The sequence below is a fragment of the Oreochromis aureus genome, linkage group 3 (genome assembly GCF_013358895.1).
Source record: "Oreochromis aureus strain Israel breed Guangdong linkage group 3, ZZ_aureus, whole genome shotgun sequence".
Classification (NCBI taxonomy): domain Eukaryota; kingdom Metazoa; phylum Chordata; class Actinopteri; order Cichliformes; family Cichlidae; genus Oreochromis; species Oreochromis aureus.
The window spans coordinates 37,785,920-37,806,420 of NC_052944.1; the positions used below are offsets into that span (position 1 = coordinate 37,785,920).

At 40.6% G+C, this 20,501-nt stretch overlaps 1 protein-coding gene and 1 long non-coding RNA gene across 2 annotated transcripts; one reads left to right on the forward strand and one right to left on the reverse strand.

Annotated features, from left to right (window-relative positions):
* Nucleotides 1–8,435: 8,435 nt before the first annotated feature.
* On the forward strand, nucleotides 8,436–16,258 carry LOC116316779. The gene is made up of 4 exons (XR_004199190.2): nucleotides 8,436–8,636; nucleotides 13,151–13,225; nucleotides 13,341–13,454; nucleotides 15,970–16,258. It is a non-coding gene; the product is annotated as an uncharacterized LOC116316779 (long non-coding RNA).
* Nucleotides 16,259–17,709: 1,451 nt separating this feature from the next.
* LOC120439303 lies at nucleotides 17,710–20,098 on the reverse strand. The gene is made up of 2 exons (XM_039610153.1): nucleotides 19,450–20,098; nucleotides 17,710–18,093 (listed from the first exon to the last, which is right to left on the reverse strand). Exons 1-2 carry the CDS (start codon nucleotides 20,076–20,078, stop codon nucleotides 17,856–17,858), a joined length of 867 nt encoding a protein of 288 aa, XP_039466087.1. The 5' UTR covers nucleotides 20,079–20,098; the 3' UTR covers nucleotides 17,710–17,855.
* Nucleotides 20,099–20,501: the final 403 nt, after the last annotated feature.

The window sequence follows — 20,501 nt, forward strand, 5'->3', positions numbered from 1 at the left end:
AAGTATGGCCCATGATGGTAAGCGCGTCATGGACAAAAGTAAAACAGTATGTCGGATGTGCCACGCAATGCTCAATTGGTGGGAACTAGTTTTTTGGGGGGTTTTTCCAAACCTTTATTTAAACATCAGTACAATACAAAATGGAATTAAACAGTACCACAATAATGGTGTTGTACTTACAAAAGAATTGTATGCATAGATAAACAAATACAAGAACAGTATTCAGAAACAACAATATAAATATGCTAGGGGGAAAGTAACTGATCAAGCCAAAGAATAAAGTGATTGAAAGATCTTGATTTTTTCACAAACACCAATAGTTTTTATAGCTTTTGGGTTAGTGGAGTTCTTAATTGAGTTAAGATACTGTACAAGTTCAAAGGAGAATACATAAAAAGAGGGATGTCTTCCTAAACATTTGGACTTGTGAATATGAAATTTAGCCATTAAAATTAACAAGTTAATCATATATCTGTTATCAAAGTTGAATTGCTTTTGGTTTTTGTGCAGACCAAACAAAACATATTTCCAAAACAGTACAAATCTTTTAAATATATTTTCTGAAATAAAAGCACATAAACTCTGCCAAAAATCATGTACAAGGTTACAAAACCAAAAAAGATGTATAGTAGATTCCTTGGAAGTTTTACAAAAGCTACAGCTTGTATCAATGTCTAATTTGAATTTGCTTTGAAGATAATCTTTAGAAGGATAAATTCTGTGTATTAATTTATAAGAAATATCTTTAATTTTGTTGGTAATTAAAAACTGATTAGGGAGTTTCCAAACAATTGGTGGGAACTAGTGCGTTAGCGCAGTTAGCTTGTTAACGTGTTGACACCGTCCAGCCCCACGCACGGGGCGATCCGCGGTAACTCGTTAACACGGATGTGTCATTTTAACGAGATCAACGCTGACAGCACCTAGTGGGAACACAACGAATATGACTGCACATTTACGCCGACATCATCCTAGTGCAAAGACAAGTGGAAGCAGACAAAAACAACAAGCACGCATGCTACAAACTTTACCCGAGTCATTTAGACAGCCGTTAGCACATGATTCTCCTTATGGGGACCTGATATGTTTAATATGCTGCTGAGAGTATACCCCAGAAGAAGCGTATAGCTTTTATTTTGGAAAGAGCCATTTCTCTGTAATAAACTCTCTTTTCCAAAGATGAGTGATTTCTCGATCAGATAGATTTATTTTTTTTTAATTATTTTGTTGTTTCAGCAACATTACATTTAAAAACTGTACTTTTGAGTTAAAATATATATTTATAATTTTAATTACTGACAAATTAAAAAGGCATGAACATTTTTTTGTATCGAAAAAATATCGAACCGTGACACCAAACCGTGAATTTTGTGTATCGTTGCACCCCTAGTGGTGAGTGTGTGTTACCTTATTTAACTGAAATCTGTGGATTGACCTTTTATTTCTGAGCATTTGTTCAATCAAAAAGCTTAAAATGCTCATGTAAATGAACCCAGAGTTAAAAAAAAAAAGAAAGAAAAGAAAAAGAAAAGAAAGAAAAAAGCAAAACCTCTTTGGAAGTAAATTGTCTCTGTTCAGGTAAAACTTCTGTCCCACTGTGACGTCTGTTAGAGAATAGACTGTACTGATCTCTCAGTGCATTATGTGCTGAGTCAGTTGAATCTGACAGTGTTTGCTGCCACACACTGCTCTAGTGTGTACACATGTTATATGCCCATAAAACTGTGAGAGATTCTGTTCTTGAGTGTTTCATGCAGGCAGATCCTGATTATATCAGCATGGCTTGGGATTTCTTATTTCCTGATCTTCACAGAGTATCTTCACTCCACATGTAGTGTAGGTTCCACTACCCTGAATGCTTTACTACAAACCAAGTCCAGCATAGCTTAGCTTTCATTGCATTAGCTGGCTGATAAAACCTCAGTCAGATATAACAGACATGCTTCAGTCTCTGTTTGCTCTCACACTGAAAGTGATTTCACGTTTCCTTTCACACCTACTTCAGTCCTAAACAATATCAGAGGAACTGTTGATAGAGATCAATTAAGAATATAACAAATATAGCAAACGAACAACAGTGGTGCTGATAAGTGAGGAAGAGGAGTAAGCAGTGCTGCAGACAATCAGTGATGTTCAGTATGTAAGCAGAAAGTCAACAACAAAGTCATTGACTCGTTGTACCTTCATCTGATGCTTTCTGTGTATGCACACACCTTGTTTTGCTGACAAATTGATGTGTAAAGACTGAGAACAGTTACTGACAGAGGCCACAAACCCATAAACATAAACACTACCTCCCTGTACGTTTAAATGGTTAATGAAAATCTGAAGTCTACTTTTAGCTTTACATGCACAGATCAGCAACACGTCAGAGACACTTCAGACCCTTGAGCAGTTTTCAGGAAGTTAGAACTGAACTAATGTCTGTTGTTGTTTGTTTAATGATCTTATCAGGTTCATACCAAACAAATACGCTGTCAGTGTTTGAGCTCAGTGTCCTGCTTCTCCCTGATGGTGCTGATTTTTCTTTTCAGCTTGTTTAACTGAGGACTTCAAGGCTTAATGTTAATCCTCTTTAACTGTGTGTGTGTGTGTGTGTGTGTGTGTGTGTGTGTGTGTGTGTGTGTGTGTGTGTGTGTGTGTGTGTGTGTGTGTGTGTGTGTGTGTGTCAGTGCGATGCAGAGCTGCTCCTTACTGAACCCGACCCTGCAGAGCACTGAGGGCGTCCTGTCCAGCTTCAGGACCACCTGGCAGGAGTTTGTGGAGGACCTGGACTTCTGGATAGTCCTGTTGCTGATGGTGGTCATCACCCTCCTCTCCCTGGGCCTCACCTACTACGTCAGAGTCCTGCCTTTCTCAGGGTGGAGAGGAGGCAGTAAAATAAATGAAGGTCTTTATGTAGAACAAAGACCCTGTTTGCTCTTTTACAAGCTGATATTGCTGATGTTTTGTATCTTTGATTTTCATTGTTTCTGCCTCACTTGTTATTTCCTCAAATATCTTTGGAATGAACTTTTTCCTTGCTGTATTTCTTTCACACAAATACCTGCAGCAATTGTTTAAAAAACGTCTCAATATGTTCAATGTGCAATATGAATAAAATGTCTGAATGACTGTAATCTTCATCAGGTTAGAGCGTCACTTTGTTATCATCTCAACCTTATTGGCACTCAGCAGCTTCCCTGAGCTTTTTATAAAGAGCAAAGTAAAAAGAGTGAGGAGTGTAAATCTGTACAAACAACAGAGATGGGCAGTAACGCGTTACTTGTAACGCGTTACTGTAATCCGATTACTTTTTTCAAGTAACGAGTAATGTAAGGGATTACTATTGCAAAAGCGGTAATTAGATTACCGTTACTTTCCCGAGAAGGCAGCTGCGTTACTGCGTTACTAAAACCGTGACTTTTTTGCGAGAATGTCTCATGACAGTGACGTAAGCGAGTGCGACGTTCGTGACAACAGCTGTCGGCAGATCAACAATGGATAATATATCGAGTGTGGGAGTATGAGCGTGCAGCGTTTAAAGCGTGGAAGTACTGACCTTATTTTGAGTTTGAGTCCATAAAAAGTGACAAAAACATTAGTGTCCGTACAGCGTGGAAGAAAACTTCTTTTACAGCGAAAAAACCCTAAACTTCCAAGCAAGCACGGAGTGCGCCACGACTGTAATGGGAAATTCACAGAGAAACTCATGAGTCTTCAACTGACCGCTGCGGCACACCTGCACCAGGGTAAACCTCCACCTACCCCAATCCTGCTTTACAGGTGAAAATAGAGCAACTAGTCTTTGACTTTATTTATTTTCTGCTGTGTTTTACTTGCATCTATTTGAAAGAGTGAGTGTAAACACAAAAAAATATTTTACTTTATGTGCTGGAATGTGCAGAAAATAGGTTTAAATGTTAAACAAATTTCTTCCAGTCAGAGAATGTTGCATATAATTTAATTTTTGCTTGATGCATAAAGTTAAAAGATTAAAACTAATAAAACAAGTTTTATGAAGAGACGTTTCCATTTGATTACATTTTGTATGATGGATTATGCAGAAAAAGTAGAATTGGGCTGAAAGATCTATCGCTTTATCACCTATTCAGGTTGTAAATTGTGTTTTTAAAAAGTAACTAAGTAACTAAGTAACTAAGTAATTAATTACTTTTGAAAATAAGTAATCAGTAAAGTAACGGGATTACTTTTTTGGGGAGGTAATCAGTAATTAGTAACTGATTACTTTTTTCAAGTAACTTGACCAACACTGACAAACAAACAGGACATGGCCTCACTGTAAATGAATAATTTTAATATAAAAAGAGTAAATAAGTAAGTCGAATAAACAAAAGTGAAATAAAAAAGTTATGAAGAGTAAAGGATTTAGGAAAGTGATCCAAAGAGCTTGGAAAGAAAGTGAGTGGACCTTCACCTGTCATCCCAGAGGCTTCTTCTACACTTTAAGGGTTGAGTTGTTTTTCGTTTTTGACTCATAATTTGTAAAGTCAGGGTTTGACTTGATCATGTTTTGTTGGTCACAGTCTGATTCTCTGCTCTCTTCAGCCCCCTCCTCCTCCTCCTCCTCTGTGCCGTTCCAGAGATGTGCATCACCATTACTGATGGTAACATTTTCCAAGTTTATTTCTTCTTCCTGCTCTGAGGATCCTCCACTGAAACCTGGAGTGCACACTTTGAATATCCTGTCCCTCAGAAAGCAGGCCAACGATCACAAACGGAGATACCGTTATGGAGAATGTTCTCCACGACCAGTCAGAGCACTCCGATGGCTGCAGAGGACAAGAAGACAGAGCAGAAATGTTAGTTAGCAGTTTTAACTGACTTTTAATGTTTTCAGTTAAAGTGAAAATAAAACACCGTAAAGCTCAACATAAAGACGAGATATTTATATGCATCGGCTAAGTCATGAGTCTGAAGCATGGACAGCAGATGTGGTGACATTAAAATTGCAGAAAATTGTAGAATTTCGGTCAAACAGGAAAAATGGGCTTCTGGTTTTTGTGGAGCTTCTGCACCCATTACGACACCGACTATGAGGCTCTGAAAGAGCTGCTTCCACCAAGTTATCAAAGCCCATGACTGCCATAAAGGCCTAATCCCCCCCAATCATCAAGAATACATATCTTGTTGATCTGTTATCTGCACTGTGTGTAGTTGAATGTGTGGTTGTGTGGAAGAATACCTTAGTGAACCTTTAATGTTCACAGTGAAGTCTGAAACTATGTAATGCAGTCTGTGATCTTACCCTCTCTGTGGTTGTAGGCTGCGATGTGCTCCTCGGTGGTGTTGGTGGTGTGGAGACGTGCAGGCGGACAGCGGAGCGGTGTTTCTCCAATTTGTCGATGTCACAGTAATAAACTCCTCCGTCTCTCGCCTCGGCTCGCTTTATGATGAGGGACAGGTTTGCTCGTTGGTCCCAGCTTTCATCAAAGCTTTTTCCATTTCCATGTGGTTTTCCCCGACCGGACATCCAGCTCCAGCACCACCTCTCCATCTCTCCTCCAGCGCACAGACTTCACCCACTGACCTGCTGTGATGGAGCGGCATGGGAGGATGGCATCCTCGCCCTCGTGTACAAAAACATCAGAAGGTATGAATACCTGCAGCTGTGCACTCTCTTCTTTCTTGTTGTTGCAGTCAAACTCGTAATAGCCTTCATCACTGATGTCTGCACTTGTCAGCATCACAGAGTCGCTGCTTTGGAAAAACCTGTCCATATAACCTGGAGCCGGCTTCCAGCTGCCGTCGAGATCCCCGACTGAATGAAGGCTGTTGTCCTGCAGGCGACGTTTCAGCGTGCCTCTTCCTTTCATGCACTCCTCTGTGAGGGGAAACTTTACATCGTCTCCTGCAGCGGCTTGAATCAGTTTCCCAAAAACGCCGCTGATAAAAAGAGGAATGAACGCAAAGAACGCAGAAAGTTTCATCTTGTCAGTGCGGCAGCAAAATGAGCCACCAGGAGCTCACTCGCCTTTATATGCAGATGCCTCTGGTTGCGTGAACTGCGAGCCTCCGTGCGTCGTGGGTGAATTCCGCCCATGGAGCTTCAAGGATGCCTTCTTGTGAGTCATTCATGCTACTGCCTGCCTGTGTGTGTGTGTGTGTGTGTGTGTGTGTGTGTGTGTGTGTGTGTGTGTGTGTGTGTGTGTGTGTGTGTGTGTCTGTGTGCAGCACTCATTTTTTTCAGGCTGAGGGTAAACCTCTGTTGGTGTGTCAGGTTTCTTATTAAAATAATGCTGGAAAACAGCCTGATTGACATTACACGTTCCTCAGTTTAATTTATGTGTGGATATGTGCCATCACTTATCTTTAATCTTCCACTGTTTATGTCTAACAGGAGGTCTAATAGCTCAGAGAGAGAACTACTGTGGCGGTCCCAGACACTGGATGCTTTTATATCAATAAAACTAAACTCTGACCATTTATTCTTACATGGCTGTGGCTTTAGTGGAGTGTGGTGAACAAATGTCATTTTAGTTGTATGTCACAAGTTCATGAGTGGAGAGCTCGGGCTTGTTGGCTTTGTTTGTGAGACCTGCTAAGTTGCATGACTCATATTGAAGATCGAGCTGCTGACTGCAGTGTTAAATCTGAAGTTATACAGCGGAGGGAAAGTCAGTCATTTAGATCTCCAGCAATCCAATGTTTTATGCTTATCTGGGGCTTAACTCTTCACTTATCCTGGATTAGCCCAGGACATGAAAAAAAGTGATGATGGCTTTGGGATCACAAGGCTGATATATCAGGACTGATGGTGCTCACTTAGGTTGTTCACACACACAAGTGTGTAGCTAAAGTGCCCAGAGGCTGTTTCAAGTCATTCTGCAGAAGACTTAATTTGATTTGTAGTAACTGATCCACTTAATGAGTCCCCTGAGCTTCAGCTGGCTGACCACAGGCCAGCTTGACACTGACCCTGTCAGATCATCTGCAACATTGCGTTGAACCTTTGTCTCACGCATCCTGTTTTGTTTTGATGGTCTCTCGTCGGTGCATGAAATGTTCTGCTTTGCTCTCCCCTGTCTTGTCTGTGTTAGTGTCAGCCATGTCTCCCAGGCGTTTGCTGTTTGCCCTGTTCCCTTTGGTATTTAGTGTCTGCTTCTGCTCCTGCTCGTCGTTGCATCATACCCTCTCTCATGCTACACTGTGTGTTCTGTCTGCCAGCCTGCATGCTTAGTTGTTTGTATTCTCAGTTTAGTTCAATCTGTGTACAGCAATAACGCTGGTTATGAGTTCACTGTTTGCATTCGAGAGTATGCACTTGGGTCTTCCATTTCTGCCTGTTGCACACAGATCTTGACAAACAGTTAAGAGAGGTTAGTAATATCTGGAAGACTCAGACTGATCAGAACTCTGATGGTTGCGGTTCTTCTGGTTACTGAAGGTGCTCCTTTGTCAGTATTACTGTACAGCGATTTAAAAAAGTGTTCACCCTCTTTGTGATTTGTTTTTCATGTTCATCATCACCAAATTTAAATATTAGACAAAGATAACATGAGTGGTTTATTATTACAGGAAAGAAATCCAAATCTAAAAATGTGATGTGTGTGTAACCATAACTGTGTGTTTGTAGTCATACTGCAAACTTCCCCATCTCATTGTGCCATCCTCCCATTTACTTACTTCCTGCTACTAACACTAATACTGCTAGATCCTTCAGATGACCTTTAGTATTTATGAATCAGCACAATCTCAGTGAAAAGGAACTTTGTTTGATGAAGTGAAATTCCTGCTTTTCTGACACACTAAGTAAGAACAAGCTTGTGTGTGCCAACAAGTGTTACCCACATTTTCACTGTGTTTGCCCACAATAAACAGGGAAATGAGAGTAACACATTTATGGGCAAACGTTTGCCAGTGCTTTTTGGCCAACATCCTGAGACTGAAGATTTTGTAGTAAAATATAAAGAAGTGTTTCAGCTCCTTTTTTGGAAGGTAAATGATGTGTAAGTTGGATCTGTTGGCTTCCTGTTAGATTATCAGGAAAGTCTGGACATTTGCTGATTGCACTGTTGTTTTTTTAACAAATCCTTTATGTATCCTAGTAAAAATCTCATTGAGATTCAAATTTCATATTCAACATAGACCTGTCCTATTATGGGTTTCAGTTTATGTTAAAGGTTCATCTTTCCAAACAAAAGCTTTTAAAAAACAAAGACTTTTCGAAAACATCAAATGTCCTCACTCAGACAGGAACTGGACAGTTCATTGAGAAAATATATATACAAATATATAAAAATACAGGCATAGATCTTAAAAATAAAACAGATCAAATGGAAGTTTTAATATAAAATCACATGTGAATGGTCATTGTTATCATTTGTTACTATAAAAACGTCGACATTATTAAAGTGCACACTAAACACTAAAGCGCGTTCATAAAAGCTGGCATTGTGCAGGAGACGCAGCTGCTGGCAGATGTGCTGAAGAGGAGGAGGAGGGAGTACTTTAAGATTACCGGAAGTAGACGCTGGTGGGTGTTGGCTGGTGTCTGCCAGCGGGAGAAGCTGAATAACACTCAATTAGACGGACTATAATCTCACAGTCTTTGCGGGAAACTAGTTAAAGACATGGAACAGTTACTGTGCCGTTTCCCCCCACCGTTTGGGACTTGAGAGGACCTCTGACTCTAGGTGAGTTTTCTAACATATCAGCTATTGGTTTTCTTTGGTCATTAGCTTTGGTCGCACTGACTAAAACCTTCAGGGTTTGTGAGGCATAGCCAAGAAGTGTAGAAGTTTTGACTCCACGTGATAACCACATGGTTATTATAAGTTTTGATCGTTTTCAGCTACAAAGACACAGGCTAACTGTGTTAACTTTAGCTTTATTAGCAGGGCTAACAAAGCAGGCTAACGAGCCTAGCATACACGGGCCTGGTCGAGATTTCTAAACACAGCCTGCTGGGTTTTTCTGTCACATCCTTTCTGAGAGTGGAAATGTGTTTCATTTACATCCAGTTACATCTTTTTGTCTGACCCTGACATCACAAAAAGTCCGTCTAACCTTTTTTCGAGTTTTAGAGATACAAAACAGGAAACTAAACGCCACCTTCCATGTGTCTTTTTCCTTCAGGGTGTGGCGTGTTTATAAAGAGCTTTATAAAGTAGACAGCGGGATTGAGCCTTTGTTTGTTGTTCCTGAACTAACCAATTTCATCTCATCTGAGGTGACAGGTTGGGTCTACATGAGAATATCTTGTACTTGTGTACAGTTGTTTGAACTGATGATCTTTGGATCTGCAGTTGTTTAGGAATGACAAGAAACATTCCCAACTTGTGTACATCTGCAATACGCACAGTTGATCCCAGTGTATGAATTTATTTGGATTTATACTGGATAAGGCTGATACTGTGTGACATTTAAGGACTGTCAGTGTTCACAGAGGAAATAATTCACACAGAGGTGTGTAACTAAAGTCAATCCTGTCATCCTGTTTCAGATCTACTTTGATTTAGTGTCACTGCTCCACTGAATGAGTCGCTGAGCTTCAGCTGACATTTAACCTGTGAGACTGACTGATAGACGTGGTACTGGACAATCCTTGTACTGGATTGTTAGCATTAGGGTTGAGGTCTATGCGCATTCCTGCAAGTCTGTATTTATATAACAGGTAATGAGATCCTAACGCAGGACTGTGTGTGCTGTAGTTTAGCTTTGGTTTTCCTCTTTGCTGCCTTTCAAATTCATTCCTAAACAATATTTCTTACAACTGGCTACGTTTAACCTTCATACAGTGACCAGTCATGGGAAAACCTTAACAGTGTGGGAGCTCAGATTACGTCTGCCGTGTTTCATGAGGCAGAGCTGGTTGTCTGCAGAGCACAAGGTGTTTGGCTTTCTTAATTCAGTGTAATTGATTGGCAAAGAATACCACATTGATTCAGTCACTCAGCCTGCCTGTGTCTGACACAGGAGTAATAGCCACTCGACATTTTCATCTGCCAAAATAATGCCTTTTTTTTTCAGAGTCAGGTTGAACCCTTTATCATATTGAAGAAGGTGGAGGTAGCAGCAGGGCAGAGAGGGAGAGGAGGCACGGGAACAGCTAATGAGGTCAAAGAGTTCAAATGCTGGGTCACGCAAACACTGTTGAGCAGGTTAAAGGAGCTGTCCACAGAAGTGTGTGGCACCTTTTTCTTCTGTCATGTGACATCCTCACACAGAGAGTGGAGCAGGCTAAACAGCAGCAGTCTGGCAAACGGGGGTGATTCAGACGAGCAGATGAACACAGTTATGCATGGACAAATCCCATGTTTGCTGGGTAGGTTTGACCAGCCAGCTGCCTGCATGATGATGTGAGCCTTTAATGTTCATCCAAACTTGTTTTTTTTAATCAACTTTGAAAGTTTTTTCTAGTGAATATCTATCTATTAGCTATTATTATCTAATAATATAATATTATTATATAATATTATTTAATAATATTGAAACTATGATACATCCTGTGAAAAAAGATGCTGCAGTTATTTTAAAAAATGCTTTAATTAGTTTCAAATGAGATTTTTGTGTTGATCTCTCCCACACTCATGAAGTTATGAGGCCTCAGAAATACTAAAATCATAAATCAAACTTTAAGTCGGCCTTTTTATTTACAGCAAGGTTTATGATAAGAATGTAAAAATGTGCTTGGCTGCATTATATGGATCATAATGTATGTAAATTTAGTGAAGTCTACCAAACAAGAGAGCAGCTGGTTCAAGTCCAGCCCTGAATAATATTTCTTGAACTTGTGGCAACATTTAGTATAAGTCAACAGAACCGGCTCTGAGCTGCTTATATTTAATTTTAATTTCAAATCAAAGCCACATAAAACATTTTAGACACTTGAGATTAAAAGTGTTTGTCACGCCCTGCTCTGACTGAGCTCTTTGTAGAGGTTAGGTCACAAGTTGGCCTAATTTTGGTACATTATAACAGTGCGTGCAAAATAGCATACCGCAAGGTACTTTCTATAGTACAGGAAATCTGTGGTCTACCAGTTCTAAAGCGAGGTTGAAAACTGCTCATGGTTATCACACTGTGCTTGAGCCGTGTGCAAATTCCCTGCTGACTCGGCCTCAGGATGTCTAGAGGCAAGAATCAAGCGCACCCAAATGAGCGCATCAGTGGTCATGTGCACATCACGCAGAGGGAGAGTGAGAGAGGAAAGGCACAGCAGCAGAGCATGGCAGTTGTAACGCAGTTTGTGTGATTCCGTGTGCGTTAATGAAACTGTAAGTGTTGTTACCTTCGACAGGTTAACTGGTATGATAATAGTTACAGTTGTCTGTGCATGTTAAAGCTAAAGTTATACCTCGGTACAATGATGTCATGTGAGTAGGTTTATTTAATTTATTTGCGGAATCTCCTCCAATGATTACATCCCGCGGTTAAAGGATTTTTCTGTTGTTTATTGTTTAGTTTAACTGTTGTTAGCTTGCCACATTCTTGCTTTAGTACTGGCAACTGGGAAGATATGTGCTATTTAGCCAACTTCTGGTCTTGGTCCCTTGTGGACATTGTAAAATATTTCTGTGTCTGAGTAGATGATGTGTTCTGATTGTTGCTTAGTTATCTTTGACCTTGCTAATTATAGTATTATCTGTTTCAGTTTCCAGACAACCATGCTTATAGTCACCTATTCTGCATCTGCCACAATTATAAGTGCATGTCTGGCTGCATCACAGTTGGATTTATCATGCCAGGCCCTGCTGTAACCAGTTCTTCTGTGAAGCTTAATTAAAGACAGTGAACTAAACTCCTGGACTGCTGCAGTCTTTCTGACCGAAGACTTAGGCCAGACTTGTATACCCAGCACTCAACATTAAGCGTTACATTTCTAATCCATATCTGTATGCCAGATTGAAGGTGTGTTTCAGCCTGTTAAGTTGTTATCAGGCTGAAATTGTTTGTATCGTTATCATTTTCAGCACAGTTGATCTTAAACCTTCCAGACAGTCCCTGGAACGTCCTGCATGTGTGGAGCTCTCAACCCCCTCCACCAATGTTTAACTTACAGAGCATCTGATAGGATTTAATATTTATTCAAAGCTCCATTATTAGTTAAAATAAACTTGTATAGCAGGTTGTTTAAAGAAGGATAATCAGAACCAAGATGGTGAAACTTGGAGAAGGTGTTTTGAGCACAGTTTACATGTGTTTCTTATGAGATGTCCATGTAAATCTCCCCCACATTTGTGAAGTTACAAGAGGTGAGAATCACCGGACACCCCACCATATGATATTATTGTGATTTTTTTTTTAATTTTATGTTTTGTGATACAGAACATTGTGATTTATCACCTTTTTTCAACTGCAAAGTGTTTTAATAATAATCCAACAAAGTCCTCAGTCTTTCTGTCACTTCAGTCATTTTTGTTGCTGACAGGCTGAACTGTTATTACATTTGAGTTTCACTTCCCTTGTTAAAAAATCCTAAATATGTACAGACATTTGACTTAAACACAGATGGTGTTTTCCGTCTGTTATCAGTCTGCAATTGAACTGTGATAAATGATTGAAAATCACATTTCTGTTGTTGTCTACATAGACAGATATTCACATTTTTGCTCAGCAAACTTCCTGTTTTAGAGAAATATAACCAAAGTACAACCAGCTGGTAGCCCGTTGAGTCGAGTCCCCTGGAGCCGTGCTCACTGACAAAGACACTTTCAGACTGATGGCAACATGTTGGTGATCTGTCTGCATTTATAAATTAGACACAATTATTATCAAACCCTGAAAGTGTCTGTGAGAGTGACTGCAGAAATGTTACATCCTGTTATGTGATCTGTGACCAAAAGTGGTCGTGGAAGTATGTGAAAAAGATTCAGTGCCATCACCAGACAGCCACAGATTTTCTTTTTCTTTTGAAAACGAACATTTCGCGTGTGTGTGTATCAGGTGTCCCTGTATCGATGAAACATCACTGCACCATCTGTGTTGTGATACTGTGCTGTATTTTTCCCCTTCAGGCAGAGGAAAGAAAGCATTCTAACACTGATATCTTTAGTTTGTATGCACTTACACTTCAATCATTATGCAGGTCAAAGCTAATCTGCTGTCCTCGCTGCTCGTTTTCTGTGTTTATGTGTTGTTTTAAGCTGAGGTCTGCTCGGCTCTAAGCTGGTTCACATGTCTGTCCTCCCTCTCTCCCTTTCTGCAGGTGACGTGATGATGATGCTCATCTTCATTTCCAACTGTGTGGGTGATGGAGGCTGAGGATTGTGTGGATGATCAGGTGTGTTTGGCTACTGACGTGTGTTTCATTGGTGTAGTTTTCACAGCATCAGGTCCTGTTTGTTTCACTCTGAAAACCATCAAACTCTTTACATTCACATGTGTTTTTGCTGCAGGAGCTTCACTCTCAATCCTGACCTCCTCCTTCTGCTTCAGTGGTTTCTGGCTTCATAACTTGGTCACCATGGCGACCATCTGGATGACTGAGGTCCCTGATTTGACTTTCTGAGGTCAGTTGTCACTGTTAATGTTTATATTTTGTTGTGATTGTTAAAAGTTAGCAGGCTGTTACATCTGGTATCATGTATTGGTGTTTGTCCAGGTGGATGAGACCAACTGAAGAATGTCCCCCTCTTTAATAGAAAAGTTGGTCCAGCCCAAACAGCTGTTAAATCACAGTAACATTGATCAGTATTTAGAGACAGATGAGTTATTTGTGCAGCACTTTTGCTGTAGATGAACTCACTATGATGTGTATTCACCCTGTCCCAATTACATTTTGATTAATAAATGTTAAATCTTAATATTCACTGTCAAACATGAATCAGTCAGATCCATATTAGTACTGAAGTGTGGAATGAAATAGGCTGGTTACGTTAAATCATCCCAGGATGTGGGTTAAATATCGGTCTCCTCATGGAGTCTCAGACTGAAGTCGATGAAGCAGAGATCAGGACCCTCATAATCTTTGAATGCACTTCCACAGTTCTATAAAATCAGGCAGTCAGTCATGCAGTTACAAACCTTTGTGAAAAACGAGTCAGCTCGCTGAATTAAAGTGTAGTGTTATAATAGATGCTACCACAGGGGAAGAAGCTGTTTGTGAATGCAACGCCTCAGATGAAGCTGCCAATGTTACAACAATAGTAGCCAATGATGGATATTTCAAGAAGCTCTATTGAGCCCATTGGAGGAGGCATCCTAATCAAAATGTTCACATCCTCCTTTCCTGTGGTACACTTGTAAAACAAACACTGCATACAGACTGATAATACACCCGACTTATCTACGCTGTGATACCTGCCATTATGAATAAACTGTGTGTAAAAGAATATAACTTAATGAAGCGGGAAGATAAACATCAGTGCTGCATTTATGCCGCCTCTCACACAGTGTATCAGTGCATCATGACGCCCACAGTGTCCTGCAACAGCAGGAAGCTCTTGAAGGAGCCTGTTTTAAAATCAGCTACAAGTTTTTCACGGGCATCAGAAAGTGGAGCATCAAAGGCGTCAAACTGCCTGTTAAATTCCTCTACGCTTCATTGTTCCTGGCAGTCTGTATACAGGGGGGTAGAAAAGCCATCCAGGGCTTGCAAAACTTTTTCCAGTCGGGCTACCAAAACCCATCTCAGCCCTGCCCGTCGGGCTATCATAGGAAGGACAAATATATGTCAATGCTTTTGCATTTTCTTTCGCAAATGTAGCTGAGTAATTATTTCATTGGCATCGACGAGCCTCTGTCAATATGTGACATATTGAAATCGCGTTTGAATGTTCTTTGCTTTTCCTTTCACTTTGCGATCGCGCGAACTGTGTGTAGAGAGCGGCAGTACTGATTGGTGAGTGACAGATTAATTGCGCACCAATTCCTCTGACATCGTCTTATCACTCATTAGCTTACTATTCAAACATGACAAGTGAAATCTCCCACAGCAAGCTTAAACATGTGAGAGGTTGATTGTGCAGAGAATTGCTGACCGTTATGTAAGTACGTGTGTAAAAGCAGCAGGATTTATGCAGGTATTTTAGTTCTGCTGAGCCAAATAAGACAAGTCAGGGTGAAGAAGTGACAGCCAAAGAAAAGCCACAAAACGGAAAAGTTATGACAAATCAGACTATGAGGCAAAAAGAAAGCGCAGCTTTTTTGGTTTCATGAACAAAAGAATTTCTGTGGTTGGAATATGCTATGCTAAATAACAGTGTTCTGCTGGGTGTGTCGTGAGTTTCCCTCGATATCTCAGTCGACAAGCGCCTTTGTTACTGGGACCAGTAATTTTAAGAAAGACTCCATCAGAACCCATGAGAAATGCAAGAAATGCATTATTGCTCAGTCTGCAATATCTTTCCCAGAACAAACACCAATTGCAAAAAAACATACTAAAAATAAACCAAGCACAACAAGAAGTCCTGAAAAATCTGTTTAGAACAGTGTACTATGTTGCAAAGAGTGAACTACCATTGGCAACATTTAGCAGTCTTTGCAAACTTCAAAAAGCAAATGGCCTAGATCTTGGTTCCACTCACCTCTTACCTGTGATTTCAGTGGAAATTTCAGATTCAGGATCTGACACAGACTGATTCATGTTCTGCACAGTTCTTACAAGTTCATAGAAATTTCTGTTCAGTTAGAACCAAATATTTGACTTGATGATTGTAATTTTTATACAGTTGATGTAATTTGTGTTTTAACTATTTTTTGATTGGAGTTTTGTTTCCTTTACAATATTATACTTTAATGTATTTAATGTATGTATTGTAAAGGAAACAAAACATCAATCAAAAGATTGTCCTCTTTTGTTTTCCTTTTTTTTCCGGCTACTTAAATTTATTTTGGGCTGCCAAAAACTGAAGAGTGCCTGCCCGAAGGGCTACCAGGGATTTTGAAATTTTGCGAGCCCTGCCATCCATGTATAGAAAGACAGGGATTGTGAAAGAAACAAAAAGAGACGAGGACTGAGTGTTGTTCTTGTTCCTGAAGGTGGTTCTTTGTGTCTCTGACGGTGTGTTTGTGTTTATGCTGCAGAATCAGGCTGGTGCTGAACATCAGGCTGTTAACTGCAGAGCATCAGACCTTATCTGTGGATCCTCCCGACGGTTTCTCTCCCAACTCCTGGAGTTGGAGGACATGGATTCATGGAGGACTTCAGCTTCTTGCAGCTGCTCCTGCTGATAGATGTCATTGCTGTCTTCTCCCTCTGCACTGGCTGCTACGTCTTCTTTGTTTCTGCTTTTCTCTTTGTCATGACTGTGAATCAGGCAGCTGTGCTGAAAATATGATTGTTCTCCTTATAATAAAAGCTGGAAGCTGAAAATCCTGCCTGTGCTGAGACATTTTTTCATGCATGATCTTCACAGCAAAAACAAACACAGGACAAAGGAAACTGTGGGTGATGTCATCTTTAGTTCATAGAAAAATATATAAAAATATTAAAGACACCACATTCATTTTAAGAGCCAATCACAAAATGAGTGTAGATCATTGAACCAAACAGCCCAGAATGTGTTATTATTATTAGTATTCTTAATATTACTTATCAGTAATATGGACAGTTGAATGTTTTGGCACCTGCATTATTCTCATTTTCATTGTCAGACATTATCAGTTCTGTTGTTGGCTGATTGTTGTAAACTTGTTATAACAGAAGGGAGATCGTTCTGGGCAGCAGAAATGAGGAAACGTGAAAAATGTGAAGAAACTGTTGACAGTAATTTATTAAAGTATCAGATTCATTCATTGAAGTCTGTTCTGGGTTGTTGGGGACAGGAGGCTGAGCTTTCTCCCGTGGGCCACACGCAGGCCTCAAACAAGAAGCTGCAGTGATTCTGCACCGTGGAAAATGTTTAAGTCTGAAATTAATTTTATATTCATCTTCTAATGTAACCTAAAATCATCCGCAACACAAACATAACAACTTGTACCTAAAAGATTTATTCAGTGACATTGAGGACCTGGCGTCCAGATATGTGGACATCACATTTTGGGTTGTCTAGACCAGAATTCTACATTTTGCTCTACAAGGGCCTGATATCCACTTACGAGGACATTATACTGCCACTGTTCTATTGAAATTTAAAACAAATGTCCTCTTATGTGGATCTCATTTTCTCAGAAACAAAAATTAGGTTAAAAAAAATAAATCTGGTAATTCTTTGTTTTTGCATTCATCAGGTGCTGATCAGCCCAAATATCAAAGAGAAATTAAAAATGCATGCTGTGGAAGAGTTCAGGTCTTAGGAGGTTAATGCTCACTATGATCTTTGAGACTTTGGAGAATAATATTAACACAAATGTGTCCCAGAAAAAATAATTCAAATAATTTTTGTTATAAAAAACGTTTAAATGTTGATGTGATTTCATTTTTCGTGTTTAATTCTTATTTGGAAGGAGGCTCCATGATGGAGCACTGCGGGACTAAATATTGGTGTTAACAGAAGGACTGCATGTACACTGAAGAATACTTATTATGAATGATTATAGTAATAATTCATTACTCAGACATTCATTGAATAGTTTATTTAGTGTAGTATAGTCTGTATAAATACGCATGCAGTTGAATAAAATGTAAAATAAACAAAAGGATTATTAACAGAATGTTTCAGAAATGCAAACTTGAAGTCTGAAGGTTCTGAGTCATCCAGGTCATCGTAGTCTAAGGAGTTTGGAAAGAAAAGCGTCTGGACTTCTTTAAGTTGCTTGAAGACGTTTCACCTCTAATCCGAGAAGCTTCTTCAGTTCTAAGGTCAAATGGTGGAGAGTCCCAGATTTAAACCCAGTGGGAGTATCCCCCCCAGACGCTTTTCTTTCCAAGCTCCTTAGACTGCAAACTTGAAGATTAAATGAACAGAATAAAATACATATTAATATCAATTCCCTTTCCTGCATCCTCAAACACATTCAGAGATATGTTTTTAAGACGCTGAAAATATGCAGCTACCAGAAATATATTTAACTAATGAGCGCAGGAGCAGGAAGGTCCACGCATCTGCGGTGGGTGCTTCCACCAGCATCCAGCCCACAAGGCCGAGAATCCAAATGTCCTCCACAGGACTGACTGGAAAGTAAGCTTGTCCAGGCTGGCAGACCAAAGTTCCTCCTCTGCTGACAGCTACTCGGGGTCCTCGTCGATTGTCCCGTTTTCTTCGTCGGCTGCAGAGAAAGGGGAATGGTAAATGATAAATTGCCTGCATTTGTATAGTGCTTTACTTGAGGACCCCAAAGCGCTTTACACACTCAGTCATCCACCCATTCACACACTGGTGATGGCAGCTACAGCTGCCCAGGGGCACACTGACAGAGGCGAGGCTGCCGGACACTGGCGACACCGGGCCCTCTGACCACCACCAACATAAATTGAGATAATTATCTGAATTCCATGAGCGGGTCCACGTCTTTATACGCGCTCCTTTCGGTGCTCTGTCCGTATATGACACCCAAGCACACCCGGAATTTCACGCTGCTCTTCTCGTTTTCGTGCGACACCTATGAAGTCATGAGGCCTCGGTCAAAGTCACTCTGCCCTCTCATCCAAAATATACTGATGTGCTTCATCTAAAAGTTACACTAGTCGATAAATAATCACACTGAGGAAAAGTTACTGTAGTGCGAGCTCAGTGTAAGTCACAGTTTAGCAGCGATCATGATTATGACGATAACCAGTCGTGGCACATGAAATGGAGACGTATCTAGGCTCACAGTAAATTGGCCTCCTGTTCGTTTTTTTCTTTGCCTCTGCAGTCTAAAGGCCTTTACACACCAGAGCCTAACATTCCTCAGAGTATTTAAAAATATTTTAAGCATAATTTCCCAGGACGAAACTTTCATTCATTTATTTTTCTTTTAGTATCAAGCTCGATTTTCCGATTTTTCGCAGTTCTAACGAATCACGATCGTGCTTAACCCTTTAAACCCTAACCGGTGACGTTTAGCATTTTTAGCAAGGGTAGGCCCTTGGGTACTCGAGGGTAGGCCTCGAGGCCTGGAGTTGCCTACCCCTGGTTTAAAGGCTAAATTAGGTCAGGGTTTAAAGGGTTAAAACGCGCGTTTGTGCTTATTAGAACCACATGTAAATAATAAAGTGACCTTTGCTCAGACATATGCGGGACACGAGGGGGTATCGGGGCCATATTAAAAAATATATCTAATTGATGATTCGGAGAATAAAGTCGAAATTGGGGAGTGATTTGTCGTTCAGCTCCTTGATCTCTCCTTCAAAATGATGCATCTGATGCAAGGATTCCGACACTGCGTGTGCTGTGCCACAAGACCCGAGAAGATTGCTGATCAAGTGTTTGTAGAGGATAGGAGCCGTGTAAGTGGTTTGGCTTGAAAGTACGAGCGTAATCGCTACATTTCATCTTTTTCCCCCAAAAAATAATATTTCGCGTTTATTCGCGAAAGAGACTTTTTTTTTTTTTTTTTTTTTTTTTTTTATGTGGCCCTAATACTCCGTCATACTGATCTAATGTCGAACCCGGCTATGAAAAAAGAGGATAGGCTACTTACCGCTGCTGGTCGCGGCCTCTCTTCTTTACTTTCAGCCTCACGACAGATGGATCCCCCTCTTTCTCTCCGTCTTCATTTTGTTTATAGCAGAAATAATCTCCATGATCTTCCTTCCTCGCCTGTCGCAGTTTTAAGGAAAAGTCTCCAGAGAGTCTTCCATCAGCAGTGCCGTTACTTTTATCTGTGCAGGAATTCCACTCAAACACAACTTGCTGATTCATCTCCCATCGTGCAGAGACAGTCTTCTTGCTGGTAGTTGGAAAGTAACACGGCAGTGTCGCTTTTTCTCCCTCTTTCACGGTGACATTGAAAGGAACTAGAACTTTAACCTGGATGCGCATCTCCCGGCTGCCGCATCTTAGCACATAAACTCCACTGTCATTGTAAAATATGCGCCTGAACAAAATGGAAGAGCTTTGAAGGATCCGGTGTCGGTAGCCCCGGGCGGGTGCCCACACACCGCGCTGGTGAACAGCCACCTCCACCTCCCCCTGGGGCTCAGCCCGGAGCAATTTTCCTTCTTCATCGTTCTTGCAGTTTTGTGGAAACGTGAAGGAGTTTCCTAAAACAGGCTGGACATCTGCAGACAAACGGGTAAAAACAGCGACGACGAGCAGCGAGCCTAACATATCTGAACACCGGTCAGAAAGTCAAGTGCTTCAAGAGTCCCCCACCGGCACCACCCCTCAAATGAGAGCTGAGGACGTTTGCCCCACAAAGGGCAGGCGTGGAGAGGAGAGGGCGGTGTAGCAGGCAAGTGCCGTTTATTGAAGTTTTTTTCCCTCTTTTTTATGTGTGTGCGTGTTTCAATAGTTACTGAAATGCCAACAATAACATTTCAGTAGCTATTAATCACAATTTTGCTAGATAAAAGGATCTGGCTTGCATAAGTCACATAACTACTAAGCGACTGATGCGGCGGTGAGCGCTCGGTGTTGTGCCAAAAACTGATTTCCGGTATTTGCTGAATTATATCACGTCATCTTGAGCAACAAACATTCCTGTAACAAGGCAGAAGCCGCAATCAGTTTTTGACAGTGACTTTTATGTAG

Excerpts from the sequence above, each read along its gene's own strand:
- LOC120439303 (XM_039610153.1), bottom strand. The coding sequence starts at position 20,078 with ATGTTAGGCTCGCTGCTCGTCGTCGCTGTTTTTACCCGTTTGTCTGCA. Across the intron at positions 18,094-19,449 it reads AGAGGCCGCGACCAGCAGCG|CCGACGAAGAAAACGGGACA; the intron begins GTAAGTAGCCTA and ends CTTTCTCTGCAG.